General features: G+C 35.3%; 3 protein-coding genes and 1 pseudogene across 6 annotated transcripts; all 4 read right to left on the bottom strand.

Annotated features, from left to right (window-relative positions):
* Positions 1-2521: 2521 nt before the first annotated feature.
* On the bottom strand, positions 2522-5154 carry LOC140974471 (phosphoenolpyruvate/phosphate translocator 2, chloroplastic-like). Of its 3 annotated transcripts, none has more exons than XM_073437940.1 (8): positions 4680-5154; positions 4293-4415; positions 4044-4196; positions 3717-3802; positions 3538-3622; positions 3333-3452; positions 3132-3209; positions 2522-3042 (listed from the first exon to the last, which is right to left on the bottom strand). In XM_073437940.1, the coding sequence occupies exons 1-8, from the start codon at positions 5037-5039 to the stop codon at positions 2842-2844; spliced, it is 1206 nt and encodes a 401-aa protein (XP_073294041.1). In that variant the 5' UTR covers positions 5040-5154; the 3' UTR covers positions 2522-2841. The 3 variants fall into 3 exon arrangements, with proteins under 3 accessions (XP_073294041.1, XP_073294042.1, XP_073294043.1); XM_073437941.1 differs by having other exon boundaries at positions 4720-4962; XM_073437942.1 differs by having other exon boundaries at positions 4293-4430; positions 4680-4819.
* Positions 5155-5837: 683 nt separating this feature from the next.
* On the bottom strand, positions 5838-8128 carry LOC140974472 (uncharacterized). Of its 2 annotated transcripts, XM_073437944.1 has the most exons (4): positions 7937-8128; positions 7188-7637; positions 6484-6728; positions 5838-6370 (listed from the first exon to the last, which is right to left on the bottom strand). In XM_073437944.1, the coding sequence occupies exons 2-4, from the start codon at positions 7634-7636 to the stop codon at positions 6138-6140; spliced, it is 927 nt and encodes a 308-aa protein (XP_073294045.1). In that variant the 5' UTR covers position 7637; positions 7937-8128; the 3' UTR covers positions 5838-6137. The 2 variants fall into 2 exon arrangements, with proteins under 2 accessions (XP_073294045.1, XP_073294044.1); XM_073437943.1 differs by having other exon boundaries at positions 7188-8089.
* Positions 8129-9191: 1063 nt separating this feature from the next.
* LOC140974474 (altered inheritance of mitochondria protein 32-like) lies at positions 9192-18079 on the bottom strand. Its single transcript, XM_073437945.1, has 5 exons — positions 17666-18079; positions 17233-17318; positions 16561-16866; positions 16338-16421; positions 9192-9782 (listed from the first exon to the last, which is right to left on the bottom strand). The coding sequence occupies exons 1-5, from the start codon at positions 18062-18064 to the stop codon at positions 9464-9466; spliced, it is 1194 nt and encodes a 397-aa protein (XP_073294046.1). The 5' UTR covers positions 18065-18079; the 3' UTR covers positions 9192-9463.
* An 803-nt stretch (positions 18080-18882) lies between these two features.
* Positions 18883-21979, bottom strand: LOC140974475 (protein kinase PVPK-1-like; annotated as a pseudogene).
* Positions 21980-23928: the final 1949 nt, after the last annotated feature.

Consider the following 23928-nt stretch of genomic DNA (forward strand, 5'->3'; position numbering starts at 1 on the left):
GTACATTCAACACTGGGGAAAATAATGTTGTATTGATTCTTTGGTGACGGCCAAGCATGTATAGAATTTTTATTATAATTTATTTTAATACTCAATTAAAATAAATTATATAGTCTTAAACTCTTGGTCAGGGGTGTAGTTGAGGTCGACTTGATTTTAGTTTTCCTTGCTCGAACTTGAACTTGATCGAGTCATAAATTTCATATTGAAGCTCGACTTGTATGCATATAGAGTTATTAAGTTCGAACTCAAAAAACTCCGAAAATAAAATTGAGTCATTTTATCATTTAATATGATACATAACTCTATGTATATATAGAATAAAAACTCGAACTACTTAAATTTGACTTGAGTTCGATTAAATTAAATTCGTGCCGAATTTTGAAAGAGTTGTCACAAGCACAAATTATCATAACAAGAAAACTTTATATTTATACTATCTATAAATATATGAGTTTGAATTGTGGATTTACTTAGTTACCCTTTCACTCATCATTACTTCATTAATGTTTTACTTAATTATCCTTTTACTCACCATTAGTTTGAATTGTGGATTTACTTAGTTACCCTTTCACTGATCATTACTTCATTAATGTTTTACTTAGCTACCTTTTCACTCACCGTTACTTTATTAATTTTTTAATTATTTCTTTATTTAAGTGAGATATGAGTTTGAATTGTTAATTTTCTTAGTCGCTCTTTCATTCATCATTACTTCATTAATGTTTTACTTAGCTAACTTTTCACTCACCGTTACTTTATTAATTTTTTAATTATGATATTTTTTAACTTTGTATTACTTATTATTTTATTTATATATTTGTTTTACTACACATATTTATTTGATTGATATTATTTTAAAATTTTATTTAACATAAAATTATTAATCATCAATATTAATTTACAAATTATCAATTCTGATAAAAAATTAATGATGTATAATATGATTTCTAAAAAACAGAGAAAGTTAAACAAAATTCTCAAGAGGTTAAAAGTTAGCAAATCTATATATCTATATATCTATAAATATATGAGTTTGATTTCTGCATTTTTTTAGTTACACTTTTACACACCATTACTTAATTAATGTTTCATTTATTTATTTAGGTGACGTTTCAATTTTCTTATATAAAGATTGATATTGAAAATAAAAATAACTTTATTTCATTATTTTAGTTGAATCAACGACAAATATTACAAAAACATTAATATGATACTTTATTTATTTTTAATTTCATAAATTGTGATATTTAATTAATGTCTTAATACACATATCAAACTTACACTTTTCTATATGTGTCATTGAAAACATGTCATTGTGATGGTACTTTTCCAATGAAAATGGACATTGAGACCATGTAGATTCTATATGCTCTTTTGCAAATTTTTCTAATATTTTATTTGTAATATAATTTAATTATTTTGAGTTATTTCAACTTTATTCATAGAAAAAGATATTAATGAGAAATTAAAAAGAATGAAAATTACTTTATACTTTTGTATTAAATTTATCACATAATCCTTATATTGATTTTAATTAAGATAATCCTTATAATAAATTTGAATTACAATGCTAATTTATTATCATTTTTTAGAAATTAAATTTTTTATATATGATATATATAAACTGAATGTTACGTATATGTGTTTTACTACACATATTTATTTGATTGATATTATTTTAAAATTTTATTTAACATAAAATTATTAATCATCAATATTAATTTTCAGATGATCCATTCTGATATATATTAACTATGTATAATATATATTCTAAAAAAGAAGAAAGTTTACTAAATTCGCAAGGAGTTAAAAGTTAGAAAAAATAAAATTGATATTTAACTTAATAACAAGTTTAGGGGTTTTATTTTAACATCATTATGATAATTTAGTTAATTAAGAGAATTTTATTTGACAATCGTTATATGCACTTCATTTAAATATATTGTGCTTTTTGTTTTAGTAATATTCACTATTCTATTAATTATATTTTTATTGTTTTTCCATTGTGAATAATATTTGGATGAAAAATATCTTTGTTAATTTGATAGAGCTGTAATTATGTTATAATCATGCGAAATGAAAAATGTTATATAAATAAATGAATATATTTGATTTATCGTCATCATGTATTTTTATGTATTGTGTTTTGATATATTTAGATTAATAAATACTTATAAACAAGATGTTATTCAAACGATTTTAAAAACTATATAAATCTCGTTATTATATTTTTTATTATTAGTCACCTACGTGCATCGCACGTAATCATTCCTAATAGTTGCAAATATAGCATGTAGTGGCGGCTTATAACTGCTACTTGTATTGGACGTACGTAGATTATATTTTGTGTATTTACTGGTCCAGTATTGTTACTTCCATCTCTGTAGTCTGTACTGACTCTATAGGTGACAACACTTGGCTTTATATCTTTAAAGATTTGCAAAAATTAATCAGTTAACCATCTTGGTGTTTCCTTTTATTCTAATAGCCGAAATTAATCTAAACTGTCAGTGTTCAGTTTGATTAAAGAATGTTTCAAGAATTATCTATTACACTCTTTGGATCTTGAACAAAAGATTCATAAATACAAGTTTTTCAGTTTTTTCCTTCTTTCAAACACCATTTCCGCTGTACCTAGTCGATACTAACAATCTCCATACTTCTTTTCTTTTTTTCCTGAAATGAATCTTTTTGGGAATATACATGAATATCCAAGTGTAGAGTTTCAAATCGACCCCTAAATTCAAGCTCAAAGTCACTTCATCATCTAAGAGCTCCAAATCTTAATAATTATCACTTCATTTTGCCTTTCTACACCAATGTATGCAATAGTGTTAGTCATTCATCTTTTGGTTTGATTCTCTTTGCTCTTGAATACAAGCAAACTCCAGCCAGAGCTAAACCAGTCCCCAATGCATTTATAGGCGAGACAAGCGTTCGGAAAAAGATTATTGAAGACACAATCACCACTACCCTCTTTACACAGTTTCCTACTGCATGAGTTACCGGTGATACCATTTGTAATATCATGTAAGAAACCTGCTCACAAATTAAAATTTCGTTAATAATAACATGCAGAAGATGATTAAGATTTGCGGGCCAATATTTAGTTTTGTGTGAGAGTTCACCTGTTGATACGCGTGGAAGCAGAAACCAGATAAAAAAGACCTTATATACAACTCTCTAACGTTCAAACCTTGACTTGCCTGTATAAATAAAGATGATTAAGCAAAATAAAATAAATTTAAGAAATAAGGGAATTTTTTATATTTAAGAACATCGATTTTTTCTTCGATACATATATGTGTGTTAATGTGTGTGGTTCTTACAGCATATTGCAAGTATGAAGGACTAAACTTGAAACCATCCTGGAGTATTGCAGCAGGTGCCAGAAGTAAAAATGAGATGATTGTTATGATAGAGAACAGATTAATGTTATCCAGGGTTCCCTGTCAAAATCAACCAAGAAGATTTGGAAACTTTTTCACCAAAGAACATGGGAGCAAAAGTTGTGATAAATATAATATAACTTACCTCCATTTTAACCATTAGTTTTTTACTGAAGACATTTCGTGTTTGATTTGTAAGGTTTGAAGCCATTGCGCTGTTAAAACCTATCCTGTTAATATATAATACATCATCATCAGGCAACAAATGAATGTTGAAAAATAATAAACCAATCCACAGCTTTGAAGAGATTCATACAATCATACCAGTTGAAAGAGGCCTCAGTGAACGATGCTAAAGCCACGCCACCAACAACTGGAACAAGAGAAGCAATAACCCATATAGAGGGACTCTGTGTGATCAAACTGAGAGTCAAATAACTTCAAATGATATAAAACTGCCGATTCTTAAGGAAGGAAAACTATGAGGCAAAACAATGTGATGTCTCGACATATAACTAAAAGCCCTTCTACCAAGAAGCTACTTGCTCAATGTATCCCTTGTTATTTCAGATTACAATCCACATTAACATTTTCCCAGCTGAAGAGAGATTCAAATTCAATGGTACGGGCAACAAAAAATGGCACGTTTACCTCTCCAAGAAACAGGGCAGCAAGCACCACTGTGAAGAAAGGTTCCATTGCTTTGATCGTGTGTGTGAACGAAACAGTGACAGTTCCGATACTTATATTTGTTAAAAGATTTCCTGCTGTGTGTCCAAGAGCCAGTAGAAATATTGGTCCAAGCTAGACAAATGATGTTCATAATAAGCATGAAGGTTGAGAAAACAACAGCCAAATGTTGCGCAATTAAAACATAAAATTGAGATGCAGAATACGTACCTGAGACCGGCTTAGTTTTGGTGTTGGATGGAGTTTTAGTGCCCACATCAGAAATATGAGCACTGTTCCACAACCAAACTGAAATGCTGTTACCGTCGCAGGGAATGGATAAACCTTCAAAACCTAAGCTTCAAGAATCTAATATCAATATATTATAGTTGGTTAAAAGTTTAAACTTCATGCGCACATAGATTAACAATCAAAATCCAAATATCATTTATGATTTACTGAGGCAAAGACTAACAGTTCCGCGGCTAGAAATAGCAGGAGAACTCCGATCGTGGACTTTAATAGGTGATCAAAATTTTTTAAACTTCTTGCCACGAGAAAACGGTACTCCAACACTTAATAATCCAGAAACAGAGAAATGCAGAAAAGAAAAGGGACCTGTTTGTTGTAGATGTTGAAGTATATGTTTAATAGATACCAGATTGCGAACATGCATCCAAGCTGCAATGTTTGTAACTTTTCATCAGTACTCATACCCTCATTCATGCCTTCTGCTGCTGATCTGACTTTAAACTCATACAACCTTTGGCTAGCCAATTTATATGCATTACTACAATCGTTCGGAAGTGAACTTGAAGGGAAGGAGAGATTATTGGCATTAGATAAATGGGGCGTTGATTTCAGAAAGCTTGCGTGAAAAATTGTTCCAAATCTGCAGTTGAATTTTTTAAATGGTAATTGGCTTAAAGATTTGATGAATGGCTTAGAAGGGGAGAGGGCCAATGCATAGCTCCCCATTTTCTTGAAATCTGCTTAGGACAAATCAAAGGTGGTGAATCTGTGGATGTGTATACATCTTTTCTCCTAGCCAAGAAAATGGCTGTGTAGTGAAGCAAGATAATATCGTTTTTGTTGTTTAAGAAAGGTAAAGTCACGTGTGGTTTAGAATCAATTATCCATACGTAACGTGCGAAACTTTTGTCAAATTAAGGCATGAAGGGTTTCGTCAAGTATGCAAGAAGTGGCCTTTTTCACATATAAGATGACAGAATTGTCATTATCTTAGTAATTCTTCTTATTTTTATTCCCTCTGATGCAAGCTTGATTGAATGAATTAAATTTAATGGTGGTGATTTTTCTTGTACATTTTCATTAGATCGAAAACCGAGAACTTAGTTTCGAAGAAATTGACGATATAACGAAAACAAGCCATGGTTGTAGCGTTGCAACTCGAATCAAGAATCGAAGTTTTGAAAGATCGACTGCTTAGGACGAAATAATTGATCGATTACAATGTTTAACTAAGTATATGTTTAAAACGTGTGGTCGAAGTGACTTAAACTCCGGAAACCTTGTGAAACACAGCAAAGCTTTCTGAAATTCTAGTTACCACTCATCCAATATGTGGACACACTACCGTGTGATTTTCAGCTCACTTGGATTCAAAACAAGATGGTCCCGTTGTACGGGTCAAATAAGCTTGCAGGATCGTGTCCTGTGAGTATCATTATTCAGGGCCCCAGGCAAAAAATATAATAATCACATCCCTTGGTCCTGTGTTAAACATTTCAAATTTTAAAATTTATAAAACGGAAATTCAAAAAATGGAAAATAATTTAAAACTGGCTGTATACAAATACATTTGAAACTGGCTGAACATATTAGTTTGCCTATTTGTGTGGGAGACTTCACAATTTTTCAGAAATTCAAGATAAAAAAATCTCCATTAGACTGGGTGAATGGCTTAAAATCTCAAGCAAATGACAATTACCAAGCGTGTCTTACAGACCAACACCACTTTTCCCTCCATAATCTTCTACCAAACTAAACTTCGAAGATACACAAGAGGATACGCAGAATCTCAAGTCATGCGAGAAACTCGGGTATAAGAAAACTTCACATTGTGCACTTGAGTCTGGCAAATGTCAAATAACCCGTATGACCTCTTGCCTCACCACTTCGTTTTGCCATGATAGAGCGAGGAAAAGAATTCTCCACCCCATTAGCTCCACGCTGCCTCTTCTTGCAACTCTTCATAGCTGATAGACATTCTTCATTATCCTCCCAGCTCCTCAAGGAAGCTTCTCGAACTTCATATGTGTGGAGAAGCACTTCAAATGTTCTTATATCTGAAAAAACAAAACCAAGCATAAGCGCCAATATAACATAGCATGATAAATAGCCTATAACATGAAAATAATCACTGAATTCTCCACCAGAATCAAACTCCCAAAAAACTTACCAGTGAAGTCTACTCTGAGTGTCTCACAGGATCTCTGTACTTGTTCGATGCAAGGAGAGAAGGAACACAAAACCCCATCTTGCTTCAGCATTTTCGCAGCTGAAGGGATGGCCAACCATGGTTGAGGCAGGTCGAGAAAAATGGAGTCTGCCTGCGCTGAATATTCATCAGGAAAACCCTCACCCTGTATATCTCTCACGGCTATGCTCACCAAACTACTTAATCCGTTGCTATCAAAATCCTCCCTACAGTGAGGAATAAGAAGATTTTGTTAAAATATAGATGATACACATACCTTCACTCCACCAGTCAAGAGTTATCCATCAAGTGTACAATGTACAAGGTCCCTTTAATATTAACAAACTTTATCACCGTGATTACATGCCTAGGTTCAGTTAATGCTCATCAACAAGTGAAAATATCTAACAAACTCTGCCGCGTAGACAAGATCCAATAACCAATCATAACAAAAAAAATATTGGTTTCGAAGAATCCGATCAGATCTTTAATCCCTAATGAATCCTATGGACAGGATCTGTTGAGCAGTGAAGAAAAATTTATTTGTAAAATGAATCTTTTGTGCTTTCTACTATAATTAACAAAATCATAACTTTAGAGGCTGACATTTTCTTAAAACACCATGAAATCCCATTATTTGAGCAACACAAGAAAATCATATAATAATTACTCTCAAGAGACCTCACCTAGATGAGGCTGCCCTCTGTTCATGAAAATCAAATGTATAAACATGTCCATTCGGCGCAACTGCACGAGCAAGCGACGTGGTCAACGATCCACTTCCAGTTCCCGACTCAAGCACCACACAACCCGGAACAATCTCCAAGAACATCACAACAAAACTGATATCAGCAATGTACAAAATCTGAGTTCTGTGGCTTAAAACCAGGGTCCATAACTCCGGAGTTGGAGATAACAAGTACACAAATCCACCCTTATTGCTTAGCACCTTTGATCCAAAGTGTTTTCCGATCCAATCTGAATGCTTAAACATACCGAATCGGTTCTGCAAAACGCCATTTTCCAAAACCTTTACGGCCTTCATTCTATCGTGTCTCTCATATACTATAACCAAATCTCCGTAGCTTATGCAACGGTTATTGGATAATTTATCGGTGGGATCGAGTGCCAACATTCTGAGGTACAAAACCGGAAATTATATGGAATTAGCAGGGCAGATTACCTTACTCGAAAAAAATCCCATATTTCCTAAGATATACGGATGATAAAAACTAGACCCTTTATATTATACCTGGGTTCCACCGATTTCTACAGCTGAAATTTCACTTTAAATCTCAAGGAAGTTGCAATAAACTAGCAATACGATATCCAAACAGTAAATGTTCAACTCTTTCAAATCCCCAAGCAACGCATTCAAACTATAAACCATCCACACAATTCTTATCGAACTTAAAAGCACGAAATCGAGTTTTACCTCAAATTCTACGGCGTGGAGATAGTTTTCTTCTCTGTGGGTGCGGAAGCTCTGGTGGTGGTGAGGGTTTTCCAATAACGATGGATTCGGGGAGACGAACCCAAAGCTCAAGGCCCGAGAAAAAATATAGATTATCCCAGAGGCCCGTTCGGTGTGCTAGATCCCATGTTTAAAGCCCATCCAAACATGCTTGATGTAGCGTCTCATCCTACACAACTAGAGATGTCAAAATGGGTCGACCAACCATTTCGATGGGTTGAGATATTGTCAATCCAATCCGTCTATTTAACTGAATGGATAATATGTCAAGTTTTAGTTATATTTGACGAATTGACCTACTATCCGCACCAAACCTATCTTTTTGTGATCGGCTAGTCATTTGAGTGAACTAAAAAATTATGACTCAGCTCACTTATTTTACGATATAGGATGAATCAACCCGATGAACCTTTTGACAATTCTCCTACCATTTTGTGATCGGCTAGTCATTTGAGTGGACTAAAGAATTATGACTCAGCTCGCTTATTTAACGAGACAAGATGAATCAACCCGATGAACCTTTTGACAATTCTATGCACAGTTTCTTTGAGGAGGTGCAGAAATTACAAAAGTGGTCATAGGTGGAAATTGGATGAGCATGGATAGTGCTATGATCGTAACTTCACAAATTAAGCAAAATTATTTTACCAAACACTATATCTTTTATTATGTCGATATATTCGTTGCTTGAGATAAGGACTAGATTACATTTTTAATCCAATGACACGGATTCAAATTTTATACATCTCTAGTAAAAAGTTGTATTGGCGGCGGATGATTTATCCCAGGTGGTATGATATATCCCCCATCTGCATAGAGGTAATGATTATCAAATTAGAGATATTTGTTTCATCTCACTTTAAAAAAACATTCGAGAACAAATATTTTTTTTGTTGTCTCGTGGGGTTCGAATCTCTGGTTTTTCCCTCACCAGAGAGAGGTCTTGGCCCGTGGCACAACTTTTTGCCCTCCTTGAAAAATAAATTAAGAGTTTTGAAAGCCAAGGAACTCATTATTGGTGGCAACGGCAATTTACAGACATAAATAAAAAGTTATGTTTCAGTCATCAATTTGATCGTTGGGTGAGTGAAATCATTTTTTTGTGACACATATATATTTATAATATTCACCTATATTTAAGTATATCCAAAGAAGACACGTTTAGCCACATACAACACAACACAAAAACTTTGACAAAGTACCAACAGCTTGGAGATGAGAACATTCATGTCTTCCACTAAAACACATTATTGTGTCCTAACTAACTTCCAGATTGCTAGACATTCAACTATTTTTCACACTAGTGGTTGAACACCAACTATGAAAAGGTGAAGTACTGTATTGATACAAACCTATGACCAGGCTGTGTATAACACCTAACTCGCTTGTTCGAAGGATTATTTATTGATTGACTTGGCATCACTCCACAAAATCAAGGATATAGAACTCCCAGATATAAACAGTACACACTGATTCGAAACGAATGCTTCACCTAGCTCTTTTGTAAAAAGCATAAGCCAAAGCAACAGTGACTACTGCACCAGCTATAGCAACAGTTGTGAGAACATGGCGCTGCTCCAATTTACTAGTCGAGCAAGAGAGCCCTCCCTTATCCTGTTTCTGCTCAGTGTTCTCGTCTCTACAGCAAGAGAATCCATTAGCACCTTGACAACAGCTTGCAGATCTTTGTACATTCTCTTCAATGGCATTCTCTTGAGGCTGGATTACATTGTTCGGCACAGCTGTCACATTAGCTAGCTTCAATTCAACTTTTTCTGTTTCTTTAACCTTTGTGACCATTTGGCCCCTACAGTTAGATAACGGTAAATTTGTAAGTCGCGAATTGCATAATTCCGTAATGACAATTATTAATTCCCTTTCAATTGCAACACGATTTTCACTACTTGTACATAGGTTAATATAATTATCAGAGTCAAAGCAAAACACTCGGGTTTTTTTTAAAAATAATTTAATTTTAAAAATTTTTTTCAAAAATAATGCAAAAAAAAAAAAAACATTTCCAAAACTACTGTAATCCGCGCTTATGGAGCGCGGACGCTGCTCACGTGGAGTAGTGTCCGCGCTTCGTAAGCACGGACGCTGGTCCACGTAAGCGACAGAATATTGTAGCGACGGAATATATATAAAAACCGTCGCTAAATGGAATCGGCGACGGTTTATACACCGTCGCTAATTAGCGACAGTTGCCAAAATACCTACCTTCTCACACGCCATGCATAATTGTATCAACAGCGTGCACATGTACGTCGCGGATAATTTTGAACTTTCAACGGCTTGCAACTTTGCAGCGTGCGATATACGTTGCGGAAAAAGAATTTGCACGCTGCGAAAAGCCATTTTTGTTGTAGTGAAGATAGAGAAAAAAAACAGACAATAAGCTCATCAAAAAATAAGTTTTTTCAAGAACCTCTACTATTCAACCTATTTTTTTCAGTGATTCAAGGGTGACTGACTTTGGTTTGTTTGGTCAGCAGGATTTTAAGACTCCGTCTTGGTCGAACATACACAGTTTTACAAATTTGCTTAATGTTGGTCCGCAGCACCTTGTACATGGCATTCGACCACAGAATGATGTTGAGGAAAATAAACAACATTCAATTGAGATATCCCAGTCTTGATGAATTTCTTGTTTGTTTTTTTCTCGGTCTTCACTACAACAAAAATGGCTTTTCGTAGCGCATATTGGACGCTGCAAAATTGCAAGCCGTTGAAAGTTCAATATTATCTGCGGCGTACATGTGCACGCTGTTGATACAAGGGGTGGTATTTCATATTAGCGACGGTCCAAAATTAGTGACGGTTTTTTTAGCGGCGGTTTAATAAACTGTCGCTAATTAGCGACGGTTTTTATATATATTCCGTCGCTAAAATATTCCGTCGCTTACGTGGACCAGCGTCCGTGCTTACGAAGCGCGGAGCTGGTCCACGTGAGCAGCATCCGCGCTCCGTAAGCGCGGATTGCAGTAGTTTTGAAAATGTTTTTTTTTTACATTATTTTTGAAATAAAATTTTAAAATTAAATTATTTTTAAAAAAAACCCCAAAACACTCAGTCCAGGAACAACAAAAGTTCCCCGAGCAGATAGTTGAGAAGAAAATCTTAATGCATGTAAACAGTACGTTTATCAATCGGATTCATTTGGGTTTTAGTGAGACTTGCAAAATTCAGTAGAATTTCATCATCAGTAGGATAGACTGAAAGCAAATAATGTCTAATTGAACTCATCAAAAAGGTGGACACCAATAATTATCTGGTTCGGCTACTAGTTTAAAACAATATTTTAGTATTGGAGATTATGATAAAATCAATTAGAGATGATAGATTGATTGTTTGAATCTTTATTCATACCTTTTAAGCCTCTAATTGACAATGTCAAACTCTAAAACTTCTAAAGCTTCTGCCAAGTCTGAGGAAGTAAACTCTAGTATGTCAATTGGATATTTGCAAAATATTAAGGCAAATTATCCATTGGATGGAAAAGCTATCTCAAGTAGTCTCAATTTGTGCATACATATTTGAAAGGAAAGGAAAACTCAGTCACCTTGTGGGCAATGGACCGAAAAAAGGTGAGAAAGGCTTTGAAACATGGGATGAAGTTGACTCTATGGTTATTTCATGGTTGTGGGACTCAATGGATCCGAGAATCAGTGACACAGTTATGTTCCTGACTTTTGCTAAAGCCATATGGGATTCAGTCTGTCAAACCTATTCAAAAGCTCGAGACATTGCTCATGTTTTTTAAATAAAAGTCAAAGTAGGAGTACATAAGCAGATAAACAATTTGTCACTGAGTATGCGAATCAATTGCAAAACTAATGGCAGGAACTTGACCACTACAGAATCAGTAAAATGAAGGACCCTTAAGATGCAACTACTCTCAGAAAGTTTATCGATAAAGACAGAATCCATGATTTTTTGGCTGGGTTAAACTCTGAATTTGATTAGGTCCGAGCTCAAATTCTCGGGAAGGATGAAGTTCCATCATTGGAATAAACAATTTCCTTAATACAAGAAGAAGAGAGTAGAAGAAATGTGATGCTTGAAGTCCAGAATTCGACTGGTTCAGCTATGGTGGCAATAAAATCAGAATTTTCACATCAAAAAAGGGAAAAGAATGACAGACTAAAGCTCCCGGACGTGAGAATGAGAAAGAACTTTGGTGCTCCTATTGGCAAATTGGAAGCAGATTGACCTCAAGGAAGAAATTGAAATACTCAAAGGGATGATCAAATCCCTTGAAAAGGCTGGTGGGGATAAATATGGGAACTGCTCCTTGGCACTTTCAGGTAAATACCCAATCTCTCTAGGGTAAATGTCTCCGATAAAGCTATTAGAAATCCATGAAAGATAGACGTCGGAGCCACTGATCACATGGCACACTCTTCTCTTATATCCACTACTTATACACCTTGTCCTAGTAATCAGAAAATAACCATAGCTGATGGTTCTCTTGCAACTGTGGCTGAAATTGGCGACATGTTTGTTAATAAAGTACTTACATTAAGAAATGTGTTCCATGTGCCTAAGCTCTCCACGAACCTAATATCCATCCAAAAGCTTACATCTGATATGAATTGTAACGTCCTCTTTTATTATTCGCTTTGTGTTTTTTAGGACCAGGGTCCGAGGAGGAAGATTGGACTAGCTAAGAAGGTGAATGGACTTTATATCCTTGACGAAACTGGCCCCGGTGAAACAGCTTCATCATTTTTCTCTTCTTCATCGAATAAAAATAGCATTTGGCTCCAACATCTATTCTCTTTTATAAAAGTTGAGGACATGATAGAAATCGTTAAAGAACGACACTAAAAAATATATATCTATTTTTGCGCCTCCATTATGGACAAATTTACCAAAATTGTTTTCTATCAAAATTGCAGTGTAATCCCTCACTATTTCTTATAATTACATTTTGATTCTCATTTAAATATAAATCAAATGAATTATAAATAATATTGTACAAGCACGCAACGCGTGCATCGGTGTACTAGTTTTAGATTAGGGCACCTATCCTTTGGTGTTTTGAAGGTTATGTTTCCGTCTTTGTTTGAGGGTTTAGAAAATAAACACCTTCACTGCGATGTGTGTGAGTTTGCTAAACACAAGCGTGTATCCTTTCCAATAAGTAATAAAAGTTCAGTTATTTTCTGGCTAATTTATAGTGACAGATGGGACCCTCCAATATTTTGAATATTGCAGGATCTCGTTGGTTTGTATTGTTTGTGGATGATTGCATCCGAATTTCTTGGAGTTTTCTTCTCAAATCTAAGAGTGAAATCAGTGATGTGTTTCAAAATTTTCATAACATGATCCAGAATTAATTTGGGGTGAAAATACCAAACCTTATCCCCATATCTTGGAAAAAAATAAACAATTCATGAGTACTCATGTGTTAATATTCCACAACAGAATATAGCAGCAGAACGCAAGAATGGTCATCTTTTAGCCACCACTCGAGCACTTCTCTTTCATAAGAATGTCCCAAAAAATTATTGGGAAGAAGCAGTATGATCGCTTCTTAAATTATAAATCGACTGCCCTTCTAGCGTCTTGGGATTTCAATCACCAATCACCATTGTAAATTCTCTCTCAATTTTATCCATAAAATCACGCAATAATCTAATCCCGCGAGTCTTCGGGTGCATTGCGTTTGTCCACATTCATAGTCAAAATAGGGGGAAACTTGATCCTAGAGCTCTTAAGTGTATCTTCTTGGGATACTCAACAACCAAGAAGGGATACAAGTGTTACCATCCACCTACAAGGAGGTTTTTGTCTCAGTTGATGTCACCTTTGATGAACAAAATTCTTATTTCAGCCAGCCTCATTCCCAGAACGAGTACCTATAATCTCTCAATGATGACGATAGGGATGCATTCTTGTTGGACTTACCTTCAACCAACTTCCCTCCAACAGTGATTGATTCACCCTCTTCTTCCAACAGCCTACCTGAACACATGCGTTTTAACCAGGTTTACTCGAGGAGGAAGAAGCTCGACACAGATCTTGACTAGCCCAAGAATCCTCTCCCAATTCTGCAACTGATGTATGTTCTGAACCAGATATCTCAGCCTCGCTATCTATCCAGACTAATTTACTCATTGCTTTTAGCAAGTTAAACGTTATTGATATTACCTATGGCCAAATATATTACCTTCAAAAAAATTTCACCTTCACATAGGAGTTTTTTAACGAGTTAAACATTATTGATATTCATAATTCCTTATATGAGGCTTTATCTAATGAAAATTGGAGACTTGCCATGAAACATGAAATGCAGGCACTTGAAAAATATCAAACTTGGGAGATCACTAACTTACCACCGGGAAAGAAAGTTGTGGGATGCAAATGGGTGCATACAGTGAAATATAATTCTTATGGCTCCTTAGAAAGATACAAAGTCAGGCTCGTTGCAAAAGGATATACACAAACTTATGGTGTATTAGCAAGAAACCTTTGCTCTAGTTGCCAAGATGAATACAGTCCGAACTTTACTATCTCTCGCTGCCAACTTCAACTGGAGCCTTGATCAATTTGACGTTAAGAATGCCTTCTTGCATGGCACCATGGAGAAAGAAATTCACATGGAGATTCCACCGGGATTTAAGTAAATTGAGAGAAGCAATAAAGTTTGCAAGATAAAAAAAAACTTTATATGGTCTCAAACAATCACCTTGAGCATGGTTTGGAAGATTTGCACAAGTGCTCAAATCGGGGTACAAGCAAAGTCAAGGAGACCATACACTCTTGTCCAAGCATTCAAATTCTGGAGGAGTCGCAATTCTCCTAGTGTATGTTGATGACATAATTGTAACTAGAAACTATGAGATCGAAAAACAGATCTTAAGAATATGTTTGGCAAAGGAGTTCGAAATAAAAGAACTTGGAAGATCGAAATACTTTCTTGGAATTGAAGTAGCACGTTCCAACAAGGGCGTCTTTATTTCACAACATAAATTTGTCATAGATTTATTGAAGGAGACAGGGATGTTGACTTGCAAGCCAGTCCAAGGCCCCAAACTCCTATTGACATCAACCATGAGATTGGAGACTTAAATGAGAATCCTCTTGTTGAAAAAGAAATGTATCAATGGCTGGTATTCAAACGCATATATCTATTTCACATACGACCAGATAACGCATATGCAGTGAGCATTGAGCCAATTTATGCATAATCCAAGGGACAGACATTTACAAGCAGAGCATAGAATTTTAGACTATCTTAAGACAAGTCTTGGCAAGGGAGTTTTGTTTAAAAGAAATACAGGATTGAGCATTGAAGCATACATGATGCTGATTATGCATGGTCGCCTGTGGATAGAAGATCTCCTTCAGGATATTGCACTTTTCTCGGAGGAAATCGTGTAACATGGAGGAGTAAGAAACAAAGTGTAGTGACAAAATCAATCATAGAAGAAGAGTTTAGGGCAATGGCCTTGGGAATATGTGAATTGCTATGGATCAAGACAATTCTTGATGATCTCAAAATCAAGTGGCAAGAACCTATGAAATTATTCTGACAATAAATATGCTATCAATATTGTCCATAATACGGTGCAACATGATATAACAAAGCATGTAGAAGTGAATAGATAATTTATCAAAGAGAAGATTGATAGCAAACTTATTTGTACTCCATATGTTCCTACTAATAGGCAACTTGTTGACGTGCTCACCAAAGGACTAAACATCGCAGCTATTCAAGACATAATTTGCAAGCTGGGAATGGAAGACCAACAAGCTTGAGGGGTGGTGTTAGAGATTATGATCAAATCAATCAGAAATGCTAGATTGATTGTTTAATCTTTAAATTGAAGTGTATATTAGAGTAACGTAGATTAGGGGATTGTGTGAATATGAATCCCAAGCCGCATGTCGTGAATATTTAGTTATCAAGCACCATTATTTAAATCATATGTGTGTATTAAACAGATCGTCAGTAAACACAGACCTAAGCAACAGCATTTGCATAATGTGTTTATCAAAATTCATTTGCCAGTAACAAGTGAGAGTAGTTGTGAAAATTAAAGCCTTCTAAACATAAAAAATAAGTAGATATCTCTCTACTTTTAATTACCAAAACAAAATTAAAAATGCCGAATCAAAGGCAACAAAATTCCCTGCCAATATATTCAAAGATGAGTTTGACCACGAAGCAGTTTATTAGATAGCTTCAGTAGCCAGTGAAGAATGACTAAACCACATGCTACACAATGACACACAATACACAAATTTAAAGTTAAAATCAGTTAGTTAGACCGAGCATCAATACAGAGTGAAAAAAATAAAAGCATGTGTGTGAATTGAGAGAGAGAGATATGGTTATGTGGTATAAACATACCTCCAAATGCGGTCAATGACTTGTCCCTTCACAATTTGCTGATCAAGCAATTCAACAACATCATTAGGGGTGACATAGCCATACCTTCATAAAACAATGTGAGAAAAATCAAATGACGAAAAGATACGTGCAACGGATACAAGATTACAAAAAAATGCATCCAGAACATGTCATGTGCCAATACTCAAGGACAATAAAAACAAAGAGTGAAATGTATCCTCACCAGTTACCAACAATTTTTCCTTCAGGATCTGCACTAAAAGTAATCACGTTGCCTGCATATTTATGACCACCTACATGTGAGCAAGCAGTAACAAAAACCTGGTTCTTCAAATTCCTGTATTCAATCTCCTCTTTAAACTTTTCAATCAGAACTGGACCACAAACACCACATCTTCTGTCTCGGTTGTTATGAGCACACACAAACACATAAGAACCCGTTAACTCCTCCGGGATCCCAGATACCCAAGGATTGCCACTAACAAGCACATCATCAACAAAGCTATCTACATCTGAGTCTTTCAAGTCCCTTAAGTAAACGAAAAGCTTTTAAGTGCCAGTAACAAATTAACATGACAATTGAGCAAGCCAACTTTAAAACCAAATCATAGCATCCTGATCAACCATAAACACCATTCATAAGGAATAAATTCTGATTATAGTAAGAAGAAATTGCCCCAATGTATGACATGAAGCAAAAGGAATCGTATTTCGAGCCACTGATTTTACTTAATAAAGCCATAGGAAATTAGAGAATCCAAATATATCATGTGTGTGGGATAAAAGCAATCAAAACACATCTAACACCAAATGCATGTATAAATATATTCCTAGCCCATAGCAATACCTCGCCTACTTCAAAAACAGAATGGTGGAAAACCATCGAAATAATTACCTGTATACGATCATGTCAGGAAAAATCATAACATCTGCATCCGATAGCTTCACATCATCGCCTCCCTCACATATCGTCAGCCGAGTCTACAAAAACCAAGTTCAACTCAGTAGCACCCAAACGTATCACAAATGCATATCAGAAGCAAAAAATGGCCTAATGGATGATACTGTAAAAGCTAGTTAACTGAAGTAGGCCTTTCGTTTTTCAATATTACTATCCATCGAATAGCTAATCCGAGATCCAATACGAAAATACTGTGGAATCCAGTGTAAAAGGATTCCGCATTTGATTTCACTCTCATTTCTTGAAGAGCTAATCCAAGATCCAACATCAAACGAAGCATAAATTCAAATTCACACCTGCTGAGTAATGTCCAACAACTGCTAGCAGCAAACATATAGTCATGCGAATTCAATGTCATTTAATATACCTGAACTTGGATGTCCTTTTTCCTAGCTTTGAGAGCGGAAGCAAGCAGCGTTGGTAGCGGATCAGATTCAAAATTCTCTATGTGAGAAGGCCACGAGTCGTGAGACTTGTAGCAGAGGAACAAATGACGTTCGTATGGGTTAACCGTCCCGGCGAGGTTTTTCTGGTACATCTCCGCACGCTCGAAGCCGTATTTAGTGGTCTCCTCGTCGGCGGAGGCGACGGTGGTGGAAAAACTCTCCGATTGTCCGGCCATAAGAGCTGACAGTTGGAAGAAAATGCGGGGGTTACGTGCAAGAATTGGTCGAGTCAGAGGAATTGGTCTGCGGGAGTGGAGAAGCACATATAATTGTGAGATTGAGGGGATAAATCGGGCCGATCGAGCTACGGACAGGCGCATTTTCCTTCTTGTTGTGTAAAATATATTAATTTAAATCTTTGATTGATTTTCAAATTAAATATTACTTTTACCTTATATTTCTACAAAACTATCACTCCTATTCATATTTAGCTGAGTAACGATTAGTCGAAGAATGTGAGGTCCGAGGTCGAAGAAGATGGAGGGTCCAATATGAGGTTTTACAAGAAACATTATATATATTTTTTAAATTAATTATTTGTATATAATTTTTTTTTTTATAATAGTTAATATGCTGGTTGGTGAATGTCATGTTTATGTGAGTCGAGTTTGCTTCTTGTTCTTGACTTTTGATAATAAGAGGAATAATTTACTCCTAAAACCATTTTCTTGCACGCGTAAATAAGATGGACACCTGAATTGCATTTGCGGCAACAACATAACTATTATTACTCGATGAAGTGAGACAATGCATAACAAATTATGTTTTAAAGTTGATTACAGTAAATTTATTATTATTATAATATAATTATTAAAACGATTATAAACATAAATATATATAAGATTCTATATAATAAGAATCAAGGACTTTGGAAATTAATGGCCAGCTCCCATAGTGTGATAGAGTGGTATGGCTGACCGCGACTACTAACCATTGAGACACTGACATGGTTCTAGACCGAGTGATCCACGTAACGTTTAATGGGCAACACAGAAGTGGGCCCAAAATTATTGGACGCCCGAGTAGGCCCAACAACATACTGAAATTATTCAATTTTAGCAAATGACTTTATTTGCAATTTATATATACACACACACACGTGTGTGTGAACAAAAAGACTGAATGGAAAAAATGCATTACGTCAATTTACACCATATATAGGCATTTACTCATTCAAGGAAACACATTTTTGCCTCCCTTCTAACGAAACATCCCTTCGTATATAATTCATCCAACGAAATGGAACAGCCTCGAGGTATTAAAAAACGATCAGAAGAAATCAATCTCATAGTAATTACCTAAAGGTTTGACATCTACACCTTGGACTTTCTCTGCTGTGGGTGGTGGTGCAGGTGTTCCTGCATCCGGCACCAAGAACGGCGGTGGCACATCTGGCGGAGTGGCACAGCGTACAAGAGCCCAATTCACACTCTGAAAAAACGGGTGTTGTTTAATTTCGGTTGCCCCACGTCTATACGCAAGGCGATGCTGTGGCTCTTTCACAAGCAAGCCTCTGATCAAATCTCTTGCAGCAAAGCTAACGGTAGGCGTTTCGGGAAACCTTAAGGACTGTCCAACAACATTAAACAAAGTAGCTCTATTTCCAGCACCCTTAAAAGGAGTTCTCCCGAACAAGAGCTCATAAAGAAAGATCCCAAATGTCCACCAATCCACTGCACTGCCATGGCCATCGCCTTTTATTATTTCGGGTGCCAAGTATTCGTGCGTGCCTACAAAGGACATGGACCGAGCATTTGTGGGTTCGGCTATAAGTTCAGGAAGAGGGGTGACATGGTTATGTATTTCTTTTTTTGGTTTGGATTTCTTTTCTTTTTTTGGATTTTTAAGGAAACGTGGTCCAAAACACGTTGGTTGGATACAAGCTGGCTGGATCACCCACGATGGTTCGATGCAAGAAGGCTGGACACAGTAGCCTGCATTCTTGGATTCTGTGTTGGGAACCGAGGATTTGACTAAGGTTGGGCGCACGGCACATCTCAAGGAGAGGTCGAAATCTGACAACATTATGTGTCCATCTTCCCTTACTAAAACGTTTTCTGGTTTAAGATCTCTGTAAATGATCCCAAGCATGTGCAAATACTCGAGTGCAAGAAGAACTTCTGCCACATAAAACCTGTAGGTTGGCAAAAACAATTAACACGACTAATATATCTGGCTAAAAACTTTTTCAGTCTATTTGGATTATTATTTCCAACATTCATAAGAAAATAGTGATAAAATGAAATAGGAGCTCTTTGCCTCCAAGTTATGAGCAACTATTGATTCAATCTGAGGAACGATGATAAACTAGAAGAAATTGCGAAATCATCAATTCCCATGCGATGTAAATGGTAAAAGAGATTAAATAGAAATGTCTTGCAACAGAGGGACTTGACGTCTCAGGAGATTGTTACTTGTTTTTCATTTTGTTTATTAGACTGTTGAGATTGTTTTTGCAAGTAATTAAACAACGTTTCAAAGCATTAAATTGTCGCTGTTGAATAGTTGAGATTTAGGAAGTGAAGAGGATAAGAGAAAACTCAATCAACATTCATATGGCAAATCTAAAGGATAACAAGCATTTTTAAATTACTAGGCCCCTAAATATTCCATAATCAAATACCAAACAGCCAAACCAATTTTCAATAAAATTTTACCTGGCGGCATGCTCAGGGAAAAATTTCCCAGGTTGTTTTTGCCGAAGAGCATGCAAATCTCCTCCAGCACAAAACTCCATCACCAAAAAAGAAAATTTTTCTGTCTCAAAATGAGTGTATAAAGTGGGAAGGAAGGGATGATCCAGAGATTTCAGAATCTCTCTTTCTGTCTGAGCTCTGAGAAGTTTCTTCCGACTTGCTAGAGCATCTTTATCCATCACTTTCATGGCAAAACAAGTTCTTGTTCCAATCAACTCTGCCAGATGAACACTTCCTATATCACCACATCCCAATCTCTTGAAAATCCTGAAATTTTTCAACTCCAGCACCCCATTGTTCCATGACCTGACGGCTTGAATTGCTTCCCACCTGGTATCATTGGCTTTGTGAGGCTTGTATATAGCACTGCTCAAACTACTAGAGCTGCTCTCATCACTAACATCACTGCAAGTACTGCCTCGGTACATGCTAATTTTCCTACTCTCAACCAAATCACACAAGTTGCTAACTTCACCACTTTCACCAGACTTCTTGATACTACTCGCACATTCACTGACTTCTGTGTTTGTAAAGCTTTGTTTAGCTCCTGTGTACTGTATGGCAGAGTAAAAACTGTTTTGAGGGCTTGAGCAATATCCGATTCCAGGTTTAGATGGTAAGTTTGCATTCAAAAGGTCGATAGCTCCCTCAGATGGCGATGAAGGAAAAACCAAATGTTCTTGACGATCACTGGTAATAACATTCTCAGAATCATCCAATGGCCGCTGCTTTTGGATAGCAGCTTCTGTCATTTCATCTTCTTCTTCACCAGTGCCAAGAAATTGTTTTTTTCCTTCATTGAGTATACTGCTTTCTCCATCTTTTTTAACCATGGAAAGGGCCATTTTGCTAGAGCTTTTTGAACTGATAATGGAGCCAGATGCAGAATTTGTAGTCTTCAACTTATGATCCGTAGGTATTGCGCTAGATCCAGACAAACTCCCTTCCCATCTGTATTGCTTTGTAGACGACTGATTACGTGAAGAGTTATATTCAAACACAACCCATTGAACTGGAACTCATCCGTAAGGAACCAACTCCCTCAACGAGTGATCTGAAATTGTTGCATGGCATAATAGTCAAACTGAAACATTTAGTTATCAAATGAAACTAAATTATTCACCCAGCAAGTAAATTTCTTTTCCTTAAGAAAATATTGATGTACGGATCACATTAAAAGCACAACAAAAAAGGATACAGTTAAAATGGCACGATTAGAATTCAGTTTATCTTAACCCAAACCACCACCAACTATTCAGGTATTGTCATTCCAATATCGGCGATGGGATGCATATAAACAACGACAAGTAACTTTCTTTTCAAGGAGAAACTTCACTAGAATCAAGAAAAATGATCTTTATAGCAACCCATTTACCAAAAGGAAAAAGAAAAAAATGAGGATTACCCAAACAAAAATAAAAATCCAGCTAAGTTATTCAATTCTTGTATCCCATTACATATAACACACCCTTTTCCACTCACATTACCACAGAAAACCAAAGATCAAATCTCAGGATAACAAAATATAAAATGAAATAGTATACTTGCCTCCTAGAAAATGCAGGTGACTGGACAATCTTTCATCAAGAAACAAACACTTGATAAAACTCCAAGAAAGTAAATGAACAGGAGACGGCTACTTTTTCTCTATTCTTCTTGCAGTCCTTTCGAGATCCAATCAACACTCGACACAGAAGTCCCGCAAAAAGTAACAGTTCGAGATATTATAAATCCTTGAAGATATAAGCGAAGATATTCTTCGCTTAAAGATTCAACTTTTACGGAGAAATAAACAAAAGAAACACTGAAATTTGCAACCCAGTCCACGAGCAAAGCAATGAAAAGTGAGAAAAAGCTTAAAGGAGAGAACCCCAATGATGGTATCTTCAATTTCTCACATCTTTTACCCGTAAAATGGTCGTTAATTCATTTCTCTCTGCACATTGTTTTCACGCAGTATGTGCGTTGGTGTGTGTAAAAAATGCAATTGTAGGTAGCGGAGGCAACCTGGGCTAGACTTTTTGCTATTTCAAAAAAATAATAAGTAACAACAATAGTCGTAGTAGGGGCAATTAAATTTATTTCATAAAGAAACGGAATATTTAGTAGATTACTCATTTTTTTTCTTTGGATTGCCTTTAAATTTTTATTATTAATAAATTTTCAGTTTTCCTGAAATTTTAAGTTCGTACGATGCTATTATTTTATAAACGGTGACAATGCACAATTTCAAATACATTTACAAATATATATTTTAGTGACCTACAACAAATATTCTTTAAAAAAAAAAAAGCGAAATATGATCAAACATCTAAGCTTTACAAACTTAAACAAGTTTCGTATGATTGTTTCTTATGAAGTTGATTCCAAGCCAAACACCAATTAGTCTATGCATGAAATACACCTAATATAACACAACCGTTCATTAATACAATATCTAAATGAAATTAACGTGCGGTTCATACATAATCGATGATGGAATCAGAATGGTCTATAGTACATCTGGTGTATTTCACGAGGATATCACATATTAGATCAAAGAGAAAAATGGTAACCATTTACAAGCTAAAAAAATATTTATTCACAAAACTAAATAAATCTTGAATTCGGAAACTGTTATCCCACTACTAAATCCTGCAAAATTTATGACTCATAACTCCTAAACAATAGACAAAAGTTATGGCACATAACTCTTGAACTAAGAACATTGAGAATTTCATGACGAATCCGTTTTTACGTAGAACAGCACAATGAATATCTTACTGTGTTAATTACGTATTTTTATTTGCTAAGTATTTTTCTGATTATTGGAATTTTAATTTTGGATTATAAATAAATCATGTTAAAGTTATTAAAATATGCGAGATTAACCTGAAATCGGATAATTAAAATATCTTATATGATTGAATTCTCAACAGCCTAAAAATAATCACATGGATTGAGCATATAAGCATCTATTAATCCACGATATGGTGTCACATGACGGCACGTGAACAAAGGGTGCGGCATGTGGATCACCTTGTGCAGAAAAAATAAGTAAAAACTTAATTACTTTTCAATTCGTAGGTCAACACCTACGAGGCAGGCGGCATTTTTATTATGTTTGGGTAATAATAGATTTTTAATTTTTTTTTTAAGGAAAGAAGGTGTAGTTTTGAAATATTTCGAATTAATTGTTACGTTGTTAAATAAACCAATATCATATTCACACAGTATGCATAACGTTGCATTCATTCATATATATAAATCACAATGTCTAAACATATGGATTGTTTTATTTTTCTTTATAAATTTTAAATTATTATTTTCAACAAAATAAAATTTGAATCTAACAAACAATACATGCATTATAATAATAATTAGCAGATCTCTTGTGAGACTGTCTCAAAGATATGCTCATATTTACAATAATAAATAATACTTTTAACATAAAAAATAATATTTCTCATTGATGACCCAAATACAATATATGACTCAAAAAATTGATT

This window comes from Primulina huaijiensis, chromosome 3 (genome assembly GCF_012295235.1).
Source record: "Primulina huaijiensis isolate GDHJ02 chromosome 3, ASM1229523v2, whole genome shotgun sequence".
Lineage (NCBI taxonomy): Eukaryota > Viridiplantae > Streptophyta > Magnoliopsida > Lamiales > Gesneriaceae > Primulina > Primulina huaijiensis.